Consider the following 12,500-nt stretch of genomic DNA (forward strand, 5'->3'; position numbering starts at 1 on the left):
AGAGCGAGTGTAAGGAAGTTAAACGTGTCATAAATCCCTCTGAAAGGAGAAATAAATATTTAACTCGGTTTATTAAAGTTTCTCGCACCAAAAAAACCTCCCTGACATCTTTAAAGATTACCTTTTGAACACGTTGAACTATCAAGCTGATCAGCTGATCGATCACCTCTCGCACCTTCTGATCTCACATTCATTGCCGATTGAACTGCTTTTCAGCTGAATCTTGTATTGATTATTGATTATTGAGGCGCTTATTGCCTCTGAAGCACATAATCGTCTCTAGTGAGGGAGACGAGCTGCTGAACGCACTCGTCCTGCAAACTCGTGCACTTTGCATTTTTGATCTAAAAGACATTTCAGAAACACGTTCCAAATGTCTTTGGAAAATAATTTGGACTGTTTTTCGACGTCTATCCGGCTGATTTCTCTTTTCAGGCTTTTTGATCTCGCACTTTGTTTCTCTTCCCAGTTTGACTCCCCCTTCCTCCCCCCCCCTCCCTCCCTCTGTCTGCTCTGAAATGTGAGTGGGTTCCTGTGAGAACCGTTGTTAAGCCCAGTGTATGATCTGGCACCGAGTTAAAAGAGTTCTGTTCCTTCAGTTTTTTTTAGCCAGTCAGACACGCAGGCTGGGGGATCCGGGGCCACCCAGAACCCAGAACCTCCACCCAGTACCCCGACCCCCACCCAGAACCCCCAACCCAGAACCGGCCCACTGTCCGAGGTCGGCCAGGTAAAGAGAAACCAGCCCGTATGTACGCATGAGGCTGCAAAGAGAAATGTGGAGCGAGTTTCATGCAGTTGCGTTTTCACAGCAGAGCCTACACACACACACACACACACACAAACACACACACGAGTGCTTCATGGAAACCGCATGTGTGACAGCTCTCGCAGCGTGGTCCAATAAATCCATACTCCCTTCCTGTTGAAATGCTTTCTTTTCTGATGACTAATCTGCAGCTCACTAAGTGCACTCGGCTCAGAAGCGTCTTGATTGTGTGTCCATGTGGTGAATGTTGTTATAGCCCCACCAGCACCAGCAGCACTGTGAGACGGGACGCACTGGAGTTGCTGGTTTTGCACATGGCAGCCTGATGCAGCATGGCTTTGATCACAGTCTAGCACCCGGATTACCCACAAGCCCCCGAGCCGCAGCTCCGAGGTCACCGACTGGCAGTAAACCGGTAGATTGCCGAGGTCAGCGAGCGGTTAGTGGTGCAGGGTCTTAGCTTGGTTGCAGGGTGTTAGCTTGGTTGCAGGGTCTTAGCTTGGTTGCAGGGTCTTAGCTTGGTTGCAGGGTGTTAGCTTGGTTGCAGGGTGTTAGCTTGGTTGCAGGGCGTGAGCTTGGTTGCAGGGCATTAGCTTGGTTGCAGGGCATTAGCTTGGTTGCAGGGTGTTAGCTTGGTTGCAGGGTGTTAGCTTGGTTGCAGGGCGTGAGCTTGGTTGCAGGGCATTAGCTTGGTTGCAGGGCATTAGCTTGGTTGCAGGGTGTTAGCTTGGTTGCAGGGCGTGAGCTTGGTTGCAGGGTTAAAACTCCAGCTCTGGAAAAGGAGGCGAGACCCACACATACGGGTTACACGCCTATAAACTACAAATTAATCCATTTGCTTTGCGTGAAATCTGTTCAGGAAGCGACCTTAATGGCCTCTTATTGACCTTGAGCGTGTTTATCGCGCCATCTTTCCAGATTAATGTGTCAATGTTTTCAATTAAGACAGAAAAAAATCTGTCCCGCTCTTTTAAGAGTCACTTTATTGCCTCTGATTAACCCCTCGTGGGCCTCGATGATGCGGCCTTCATGGGTTCTCTTTTGCCGTTCGTGACCAGGAACCGGACCAGAACTGGAAGGCAGCCGTGTGTTTATACTCCCCTCGATCCGGACCAAAGGAACCCAGCTGCAGGTGTGAAAACACCCGTAGACGGTTAGCATCGGGGGCTCAGAGAGGAGCGTTTCTCATGGAGGGAACAGTAGGAGAGTTTCTTGGGAGCGCTTTTGGAAACTTCCTGTTCTTCTCCTTCTTTTCTCATGTGATCCAAACTTTCCCATCTGGGCTCCAGACGGCTCCGGGAGAGTGTTTTCTTTTTTTTTCTCCTGCGTGCCTGCAGACTAATGTGTGGGGCCTCATTCGCCCTCAGTGAGAGAAACAAACACGAGCACAAGGGAGTTTGTCGGGTAAATAGGGTGAAAGCCCTTTTGGAAAAGCCTGAATGCTTTATCGCCTCTTTCCCTCCTGACGAATGCAGTCGAGTGGATAAATGATTCCCACTCCGCCGGCGGCTCTCAGATTGTATTGATTCAGATTTCTGCCGCTTGTTGAGCCCGTTTATTGAATTCTGGAGAGTGCTGCGACAGAAAAAACATGGAAAAATGTCCCTGTTGCTCACAATTCACCCAACTGGAAAAGCTACTTTTCTTTTTTGTGCCTTCTTTTTTTGTTGCCAGTGAAATGATGGTCCTTTATAAGACTTCTATACAACCAGAGGAGTCACCCCCCGGTGGTCAGGAGAGAGAATGCAGCTTCAACACATGAAGCATAGACTTCTATACAACCAGAGGAGTCCCCCCCTGGTGGTCAGGAGAGAGAATGCAGCTTTAACACACGAAGCACGGACTTCTATACAACCAGAGGAGTCGCCCCCTGGTGGTCAGGAGAGAGAATGCAGCTTTAACACACGAAGCACGGACTTCTATACAACCAGAGGAGTCGCCCCCTGGTGGTCAGGAGAGAGAATGCAGCTTTAGCACATGAAGCACGGACTTCTATACAACCAGAGGAGTCGCCCCCTGGTGGTCAGGAGAGAGAATGCAGCTTTAGCACATGAAGCACGGACTTCTATACAACCAGAGGAGTCGCCCCCTGGTGGTCAGGAGAGAGAATGCAGCTTTAACACATGAAGCATAGACTTCTATACAACCAGAGGAGTCGCCCCCTGGTGGTCAGGAGAGAGAATGCAGCTTTAACACATGAAGCATAGACTTCTATACAACCAGAGGAGTCGCCCCCTGGTGGTCAGGAGAGAGAATGCAGCTTTAACACATGAAGCATAGACTTCTATACAACCAGAGGAGTCGCCCCCAACAAAAAAGTGTGTTTCCCAAAACGTCACACTGCGTCTGCAGGTGAGGGCTCATTATCTTGCAGCAGTCTGTTCCCGGAGCAGGACACCAGGCTGGATCCTCAAAGATTCCCTTTCATGAGGTTCTCGGTGCTGTCAAGAGATCCAGAAATAGCACCCAAAAACACCTCCCGTGTGGAGTTTCCATAGAAACCAGAGAATGGAAGTTTTTCCTTTTGTCTCAGAGACGAAGGATCCCGAAGAGGAAGCTGTGACGTCTGGAGCTGCTTGTTCAAAATGTCAGTGAGGGAAAGTTTGGCGTTTATTGTCTCGTTTTAGTGTTTTTTTTTCTCGTGATTTTGGGTCATTATTTGGCGACTCCGCCGAGTGCATTCAGCTCTAATGGAACACTTTCAGGACCAGCGGAGCCGGAGGAACGCTGATGTTCAGCTCTGGTTGTTTTGCCACCGACACACACAGATGTGTGTCTGCAGAACGCTGCAGCGTTTGCCCTGAAGAACGAGAACGACGCCTTTAAACCCAGAACATGAGATCTACTTCCTGTCCAGATAAAACACAAAGACGATGAATAAGTGAAATATCACAAGTGTTAATGTTGTTAGAAACACTTTCAGCGCTGCTGGGATTTTGCGTAACTAGATTGTGTTGGTGAGTTGTCGATGTCACACTCACACACACACTCTCACACACATACTCTCACACACACACAGTTTTAATACAGAACATGTGTAATTTACTTCCTGACTCTACAGTGAAACACAGTTTAAAAACACAACAAATTATTATGTGTGTTGATATTGTTAGGACTTTCATCTCCTGCTGTGATTGTGTGTAACCAGATTGTGTTGTTGGTGAGTTGTGTAGATGTCGGTGTGCAGTGCAGCTCCTGTATTTTACACCAGGAAACCCCTCAGAGTTTCCTGCTCTGCAGCGCTCATTAAACCCAACGACCATTAGGAATCAATTTAAAGCCACTGTGGCTCCTAATGGAGTCAAGATGTCCCTCCCACTGCTCCCACTGCTCCCACTGCTCCCACTGTTCCCACTGTTCCCACTGCTCCCACCACGTGCACGGTGTCGTGCTAATGGGCAACAAATGTCCCGTGACCACCTGGCCGGTGAGCAGATGCTGCTGCTCCTCCTGTCTGACACGTCCAGGCCTGGAAATGACACACACACACTCTCACACACACACACACACACACACACACACACACACACACACACACACACACTCACCCTGTGGTGGGAGAGAACTCTGTAGCAGCAGATCCCTTTAGCACACGACGAGGCTAATTGCATTATCTGCAGTAGAAGAGTAATTATACGACCAGCTGATGCTCGCTCTCGCTCTCTCTCTCTCTCTCTCTCTCTCTCTCTCTCTCTCTCTCTCTCTCTCTCTCTCTCTCTCTCTCTCTCTCTCTCTCTCTCTGTCTCTGTCTCTCTCTCTCTCTCTCTCTCTCTCTCTCTCTCTCTCTCTCTCTCTCTCTCTCCAGTCTGACATCAGCTGCGTGACTTATTTATTTTTCCCTGTGTTCCCAAAGTTAAACTTTTCCCAGCATGCCTTGCGGCCCCCATCGTTGCAGCTGCAGCCTCCACAAACAAACAAACAAACCCGCATTCAAATGAGACTCACCTGTCTCACCCCTCACCTGTCTCACCCCTCACCTGTCTCACCTTGTTAGGCTGATGTTCCAGTGATCTTGTGACGCTGCAGGTTGTCGTGTCATAAAATAACATCTGATTTATTTTATTGTTTTGTGTGTGTGTGTGTGTGTGTGTGTGTGTGTTGGCACCGTCTCCTCTCAGAGGGGATGTTTAGTCAGGACTGATGTTCGGTGCTCCTTTTATGCCGGTCCAATGCAACACAACGGCACCGGATATCTCACACACACACACACACACACACTCTCACACACACACACACACACACACACACACACACACACACACGCACACAGTCTCACGTAAACATGTTATAAAACAAAAGGACATGTTTTACTGGTTCAGTTCACATATTCAGCTTCTTGGTGTTTCACTGTCAACAATAAATAAATGAAATCAATAGATTAGAACAATTGAGAGGAAGAAAAAAAAAGCAGAAAATTCTAAATATTATCGTTTCACTTTGTATTTGCATAAAAACACAGATTTAAATGTCTGCGTTCGGGGCATTATTAGTCTTAACGATGCAACATTCACCTCGTAGTCGGAGCTTCACTTGCATTTGTATTTTCATCACGAAGAAACTTCTGAAAAGAGGTGCAGTGCAGCAACACACACACACACACACACACACACACACAGACCGGACCTGGGGGCCGGACCCGGTCGGCTCTGAGCTCCCGCCCCCTGGTTCTGTGTGGTTCTGTGTGGTTCTGTGTGGTTCTGTGGTTCCCTGCAGCAGGGCGACGTCTCCCTGCATCACATCACGGATCATTCTGCTTTCATTCTCCTCTGAGCCTTTAAACGCTTCATTAACCGCTAACAAGACGGAGAGCAGCTCCAATGCTGCTCCAACCTCTCTCTCTCTCTCTCTCTCTCTCTCTCTCTCTCTCTCTCTCTCTCTCTCTCTCTCTCTCTCTCTCCCTCTCCCCCCCAGGCCTCGCTGTAGTTTTCTTCACCTCCGTCTCTCTCTCTTCACGTTGTTGGTTTCTAGCATTGAGCTCCAGTCAGTTTGTGATTCTGATCACTGCAAAAGATAAAAGATGGCCGCCAGCGGGGGGTGAAGGGAGGTGAAGGGGGGGCGGACCCCCTCCCTGAAAGAGGACATTGATGCTCCTCTCTCCTCCTCCCCTCCCTCCCTCCTCCTGTCCCTCTTTTCCTGGGTAGTCGTTCCCTGAATGGGTCTTTCAGGGCTCCGAGCCCAGCAGAGACAAAACCTTCCTGCAGGATAAAGGGCCGGAGCCCAGAGCCTTCTGGAGGCGCTGCTCGGGTCACACGCAGCTCATCACACTTACAACTGTGAACGCACAACAACAACAACAACAACATTTCATCATCGCTTTACTGTCCCTGGAACAGACGCGCTCACATCAATGGCTCCTTTTGTTCAGCGTCCAAAAACACAAGTTTAATTTCCCATGAGGCCTGTTGGTTCCCTGTTAGCGGTGCTGCTAGCTAACGTTACTAGCTCTCTTCCTGCTGGTTCTCTGTTAGCGGTGCTGCTAATGTTACTAGCTCTCTTCCTGCTGGTCTAAACACTGATTGGTTGTTTACAAAGTCACATGACCAGAGACTCACAACTCTTCTCATCCTCTTCCTCCCTCTTTTCTTCCTCTTCCTCCCTCCTCGCTGTCTGCAGGGCGTCCCCCAGCTCCCGTGCGCTAAGGCGCTCTACAACTATGACGGCAAGGAAGCCGGAGACCTCAAGTTCGCGAAGGGCGACGTCATCATCCTGCGCCGGCAGGTGGACGAGAACTGGTACCACGGCGAGATGGCCGGCGTCCACGGCTTCTTCCCCACCAACTTCGTGCAGGTCATCAAGCCGCTGCCGCTGCCGCCGCCGCAGTGCAAGGCACTATACGACTTCGAGCTGAAGGACAAGGAGGCGGACAAGGACTGCCTGCCCTTCTCCAAGGTGTGTGTGTGTGTTCGTTCACTGTGTGTGTGTGTGTGTGTGTGTGTATGTTCGTTCACTGTGTGTGTATGTGTGTGTGTTCGTTCACAGTGTGTGTGTGTGTGTGTGTGTGTGTGTGTGTGTGTGTGTGAGAGAGTCTGAGGGCTGTTAGTGAACGGTTGCGTTGTGAGCTGAAAGACTTCTTCACAAACTGTAATTAAGCTTTAAAGATGTAACACACACACAAGAGAAACACACAAGAGACACACACAAGAGAGACCGGCCTTAGCGACCGTAACTAAGGGCTGCATCTGTCCAGCTGTTTGAGGCCCTTTGATGTTTTTCTTGTTTTGTTTCTGCCACCGAGCAGAAAGCAGCTGACTCGTAGAACGCCTCCTCAGACTCTCGTCTTCTTTAATAAAACATCCGCCCCTTCCTTCTGTCTGTGGTGAGGAAACCCCGTTAGCGGCTCCTTAACGAGCGGCGCCCCCTGTCTTCCGTCTGCAGGACGACATCCTGACCGTGATCCGCCGAGTGGACGAGAACTGGGCGGAGGGCATGCTGGGAGATAAGATTGGGATTTTCCCCATCTCGTATGTCGAGGTAAGAAATGTTACAAGAAAGAAATAATGGAAGTATATAAATACTATTACCACAATTTAAAAAGAAAAAAGTTCCTCTGGTTGTATAGAAGTCTATGCTTCATGCGTTAAAGCTGCATTCTCTCTCCTGACCACCAGGGGGCGACTCCTCTGGTTGTATAGAAGTCTATGCTTCATGCGTTAAAGCTGCATTCTCTCTCCTGACCACCAGGGGGCGACTCCTCTGGTTGTATAGAAGTCTATGCTTCATGTCTTCAGGCTGCATTACATGTATTTATCCTGGATAAAGATGGAGGTTCTTCCGTGACAGCTTTATTGTAGAGTGACAGTTTTCATGATCACGCTAATATGTTATTTCCCCCTCCTCTTCCTCCTCCCTCCACCTCTCTCTCTCTCTCTCCTCCCTCAGTTCAACTCGGCCGCCCGGCAGCTGATAGAGTTGGACAAGCCGTCGGACTCCAGCGGCGACCCCGTCGGCGAGGGCGCCTCCTCGGGGCCCCAGAGCAACGGCGCCCAGCGCGCCGGGGAGAAGAAGAACAGCAAGAAGCGGCACTCCTTCACCTCGCTCACCATGTCCCACAAGCCCCTGCTGGCTCCGCCCCCTCAGCGCCACTCCATGGAGATCAGCGGGCCCGTGCTCATCAGCTCCAGCAACCCCACCGCGGCCGCTCGCATCGGGGAGATGAGCGGCGGGCTGTCCTGCAGCGCACCGTCGCAGGTACGACGCTTCCCCCTGCGAGTGTTGTGTTTGTGTTCTGGACCAATCGGAGGAGCGACTGGCAGCTAGGGGGCGTGGCTTATGTGTGTGTGAGGAGGAGGAGGAGTCCACACCTGCCCTCTTGGTTTTGTGTGGCTTGTTGTGGTTTGTTTCCAGGGAGCTAGTTCCCTAGCGACGTCAGCGCTAAACACTTTGGTTTCTCTCTCCCCTTTTGACACACCCACAACACAAGAGATAAGAGCTGAAGATTAAATCTGAGGGTAGGGCTGCTGTCTGGGAGGCTCACCTGGAGGGGGAGGGGGGGAGACACACACACACACACACACACACACACACACACACACACACACACACACACACTGCTGGTGGTCACATGGTCTCTTTCTGGCCTGTTGTTGCACCACGTGCTGTGTTGTTTTGTGGTTATTTGTGGTGTTGTGCTCTTAAAAATCAGCAGGCCGTCTCCTCACACTGACTTATGGTTCCCACATGTCCTCGCTTTAGCTGACCAATCAGAAACCCACTGATTACGAGCATGTGTTCACTTAAAGGGACAGTACCTTGTTTAGAGCTTCATGTCCTCTCCATCAGTTTAAGTGAACGCTATATTTAGAACATGTCCACCTCTTCAGCTTTCTGACTGACCTGAAGCTGTCCTCTCTGCGCACACACCAGACTCCATTCACTAAAACACTGATTTAAGCTCTCAGAGCTCAGGAGTTGCTGCATCACTAAAACACTGATTCTCCACAGCAGAGCTGCTGCAGTACAATGAGAGGTTCTTAAAGAGGAACTAAATAATCGTACAGAAGACAAACGATGGTCACAGACACACTAACAGATGATGCAGAGCAGCTGCTCCCATGTCCTTAAATCACTGTTTTTGTGAATGGAGTCTGGTGTGTTTGCAGAGCGCTCGCCCCACACTCCTGGGTTCATTACGGCAGATTTAATGGACCACATCTCTCTCTCTCTCTTCTTGTTGACAGGTACACATTTGCACAACTGGACTAATCGTGACCCCGCCCCCCAGCAGCCCCGTTACCACGGCAACTGTCTTCACATTTCCCTCAGAGACGAGCTACACATCCATCTCTGTGGTAGGTGGCCTCCTCCTCTTCCTCCTCCTCCTCCTCTTCCTCCGCAGCGCTCATGCATCTTGTAGTTGTCTATTTCTGTCACGGTCAACAATAAGATATACGTGTGTGTGAGTGTGTGTGTGTGTGTGTGTGTGTGTGTGTGTGTGTGTGTGTGTGTGTGTGTGTGTGTGTGTGTGTGTGTGTGTGTGTGTGTGTGTGTGACCTGCTGCTTTGCCTCCAAACAGACGTTCCTTCATATTCATATTCTCGTTGTTTCTGTACGTTCGTGTTCGTGGATGCATTTAATCTGCTCGTGTGCAGTGATGCTCACACTCACATGAACCCGTTGCACCTTCATCTCAGAGGAAGAGGAGGAGGAGGAAGAGGAGGTGCGTTTGTTTTGCCTCCTCGTGGCTCCTCTTCCTCCGGCTGCTGAGCCTCGTTGATCAGGATCAGACGCAGCGCGTTGATACGGACGAACGTCTGAGCGGGAGGAAACTTCCTGTTGGTCAGGAGATCCCGTCGAGCCGCGCGCTCGCTTCCTGTGTGTGTCTGCATGTGTGTGTGTGTGTGTGTGTCTGCGTGCGCTCCGGCATGCGGAGCCTCTGAATGAGCAGGAATGTGCACACAAAAGGTCGAGCTCTCGCTTCACTGGGGAACCCGACGTGAATGTTTTTGTACAGATGATTCCTCTCGCCTGCAGGCAGCCTAATTATCTCAGCTCAGGCGTCAGCGGGCGAACCGGAATGCACACAGACACACACACACACACACACATGTCATGGAAGCTATTACTTGGCGCTGGCGGCGCTCTGAAGGTGCAGGAAGCGTCCTCGCCGTCGCCCTGACCTCAGCGCTCCTCACCGTTGTTGTTGTTGTTGTTTGTGTGTTGGAGCCTCTTCAGCCCCGCGGCGTCCGTTATCAGACACAGAAACGACAAGAACAAGTCAAGTGACGTTTCCTAAAGGATCTCTGGAACCACCACGATGATCCACTTCATTTAATTTGCTGAAATACAGCAAAGCATTGTGGGAAGAGTTCTACGTCACCACATAAACCCGCAACGTTTCACCAGATCGTTAATAAATACACTTTACAAAGTCGTATCTCAATTAAAGACTCGTCTCTGTAACCCTGCGAGCTCGTAGGAGTCTAATGAAGTATTGAGAATCCTTGTGGGTTGTATATAAGTACCTGAAGTCACGCGTCTTAAGCAGGAATGTATGCACAGATAATTACCCAGCATGCACCAATCCGTTCATGTTTTGGCATAAAGGTTATAACTTTTCCATTTCTGAACCGAACGACACCATTTTTTGTCTAAAACTCCGTCATAACAGGCCAAGGCTTTGTGTTATGATTATTGTTGCAGATTCTGATTCTTTAGGTGTTAATCATTCCAGAAAGGTGTGTTATTAGTATGTGGGATGTTGGTAAGGACCTGAACCAGACAAACATCGAGCCACGCGGTCAACAAACAAACAAACAAACGATGGGAGCATGTTTTCCGGCTGCGAGGGAGAATCAGATGTGTGTGTGTGTGTGTGTGTGTGTGTGTGTGTGTGTGTGTGTGTGTGTGTGTGTGTGTGTGTGTGTGTGTGTGTGTGTGTGTGTGTGTGTGTGTGTGTGTGTGTGTGTGTGTGTGTGTGTGTGTGTGTGTGTGTGTGTGTGTGTGTGTGTGTGTGTGTGTTTGTGTTCCTGAATGAACTGATGGTAATAATAACTGTCCGTCCTCTCCGTGATGTTTCTTTGCCCTGCTCCTCGCCTGCAGGACGCTCTGCCGCCGCCCCCTCCTCCTCCCCCGCAGGCCTCCGTGGACGGAGCAGCGTTCTCATTGGCTGCCGGACAGAGACCCTCCCCCAGCGTCAGCGACCAGAGCGGGAGACAAAGACCCACAGTGTGAGCTATACACACACACACACACACACACACAGACACAGATACAGACACACACACACATATAGACACGCGCTCGCGTGCACAGACGCACACATACATTTATATACCTACATACACACACACAAATATGCAGTCTTCTAACATGTGCAGTGAAATGTCAGAAGCGGTTTGCTTCCCGAGGGCTGAAGCACGGGGGTTCAATACCTGTGGTTGAGTCTCCAGGCTCTCATTGGAAACCCCCCCCCCCATCCCCCAATCCCATACCCCCGCTCATTACTCTTTCAGGACACACACACACCTGATAGAATGAGCTCCGCCCCCACGCTGCGTCCGTGTCGGCCTGTGCACGCATGTCCGTCCCCGAGGCGTTCAGGGCCCTTCAGTCACACTGAACTCCCCGAGAGGCTGCTGAACAATCACTTTGAAAATACAGATTTTTATTTTTTATCTTGTAAAATGTCTCCGTCAAACAACTAGATTTATTTAAGTCTTTCGCCCAAAAACTAAATTTCACAAGATCACATTTGAACACTTTATGATTTACTTTTCTCCAATACTCGTTTTTTGTGAATGGAGCTTGAACGCACCACGATGTCGCTCTTGTGCGTTATATCAACAGCTGCCAGTCTTAACGCAGATTTTTATTAATTTTCAGACATTTTATTGTCTCCAATTTCTCTCACTATGATGTTTTTTGATTTTGTGTGTTGTGTGTTTAATCCCGTCTGCAGCTACGTGGCCATGTTCCCCTACGCGCCGCGCAAGGAGGACGAGCTGGAGCTGAGGAAGGGCGAGATGTTCCTGGTGCTGGAGCGCTGCCAGGACGGCTGGTTCAAGGGCACCTCCATGCACACGGGCAAGATCGGAGTCTTCCCCGGCAACTACATGAGCCCCGTCAGCAGGTCGGTGGTTCGATGCCGCCGAATGTCACTCTGGAGGGTTTTTAACGCGTCGCCCCGCAGCACGCCGCTGCTTTTTATTTGGTTTTAAAGCCCTTTAATAGACTCAGTCAGGATATAATCCCTGTCGAGGTTTTTTAAATCTCATTTGCAGGAAGAATCCTGGTCAAAATTAATTAAATATTTATATATATTTTATTTATTAATAAAAATAAATTATTTTATTTTTTAAGTTTGTTTTAATTTATTAATTAAAATTAATTACTATTTTATTTTTAAATTTCTTTTATTTATTTATTTTTTAAATGTATTAATTAAAATGAATAAAAAACATTTTAATAAAATGTAATAAATAATAATAACAATAATTTAACTTCCCCTGCTCCTCCATCTTGTTGTCTCACCGTCTTCTTCCCTCCAGGACGACGTCGGGCAGCACTCAGCCCAAAGTTCCCATGAGCCTTTGCACCCAGGCGGGCCGAGGGGTCACCGTCGTCAGCCCCTCCTCCGGGGCCGGCGTCCCGGGCCCCGACTTCAACAAGACCCTGGCCGGCTCCGGCGCCGCTCCTGGTAACTCCCAGCCGGCGGCGGCGGTGACGGCGGCGCAAACGGCGACGGGTCAACAGCCCAAAGTCGCTCTGCACGCCGGCGCCCAGATGACCGTGA

General features: G+C 49.7%; 1 protein-coding gene across 3 annotated transcripts in view; it reads left to right on the plus strand.

The window, feature by feature from the left end:
* sh3rf1 (SH3 domain containing ring finger 1) overlaps positions 1-12,500 on the plus strand; it is a 24,524-nt gene that overhangs the window by 9,400 nt on the left and 2,624 nt on the right. For all 3 annotated transcript variants that reach the window (XM_068592720.1, XM_068592721.1, XM_068592722.1), the window contains 7 exons: positions 6,383-6,658; positions 7,145-7,240; positions 7,649-7,957; positions 8,947-9,057; positions 10,808-10,935; positions 11,667-11,837; positions 12,256-12,500. The exon at positions 12,256-12,500 is cut by the window's right edge and continues 27 nt beyond it. In XM_068592720.1, the coding sequence (XP_068448821.1) occupies positions 6,383-6,658; positions 7,145-7,240; positions 7,649-7,957; positions 8,947-9,057; positions 10,808-10,935; positions 11,667-11,837; positions 12,256-12,500 (1,336 nt within the window). The remainder of the gene's footprint in view (positions 1-6,382; positions 6,659-7,144; positions 7,241-7,648; positions 7,958-8,946; positions 9,058-10,807; positions 10,936-11,666; positions 11,838-12,255) is intronic.

The sequence above is a fragment of the Clinocottus analis genome, unplaced genomic scaffold (assembly GCF_023055335.1).
Source record: "Clinocottus analis isolate CAN_PGR_092001 unplaced genomic scaffold, fCliAna1.0.p SCAF_28, whole genome shotgun sequence".
Lineage (NCBI taxonomy): Eukaryota > Metazoa > Chordata > Actinopteri > Perciformes > Cottidae > Clinocottus > Clinocottus analis.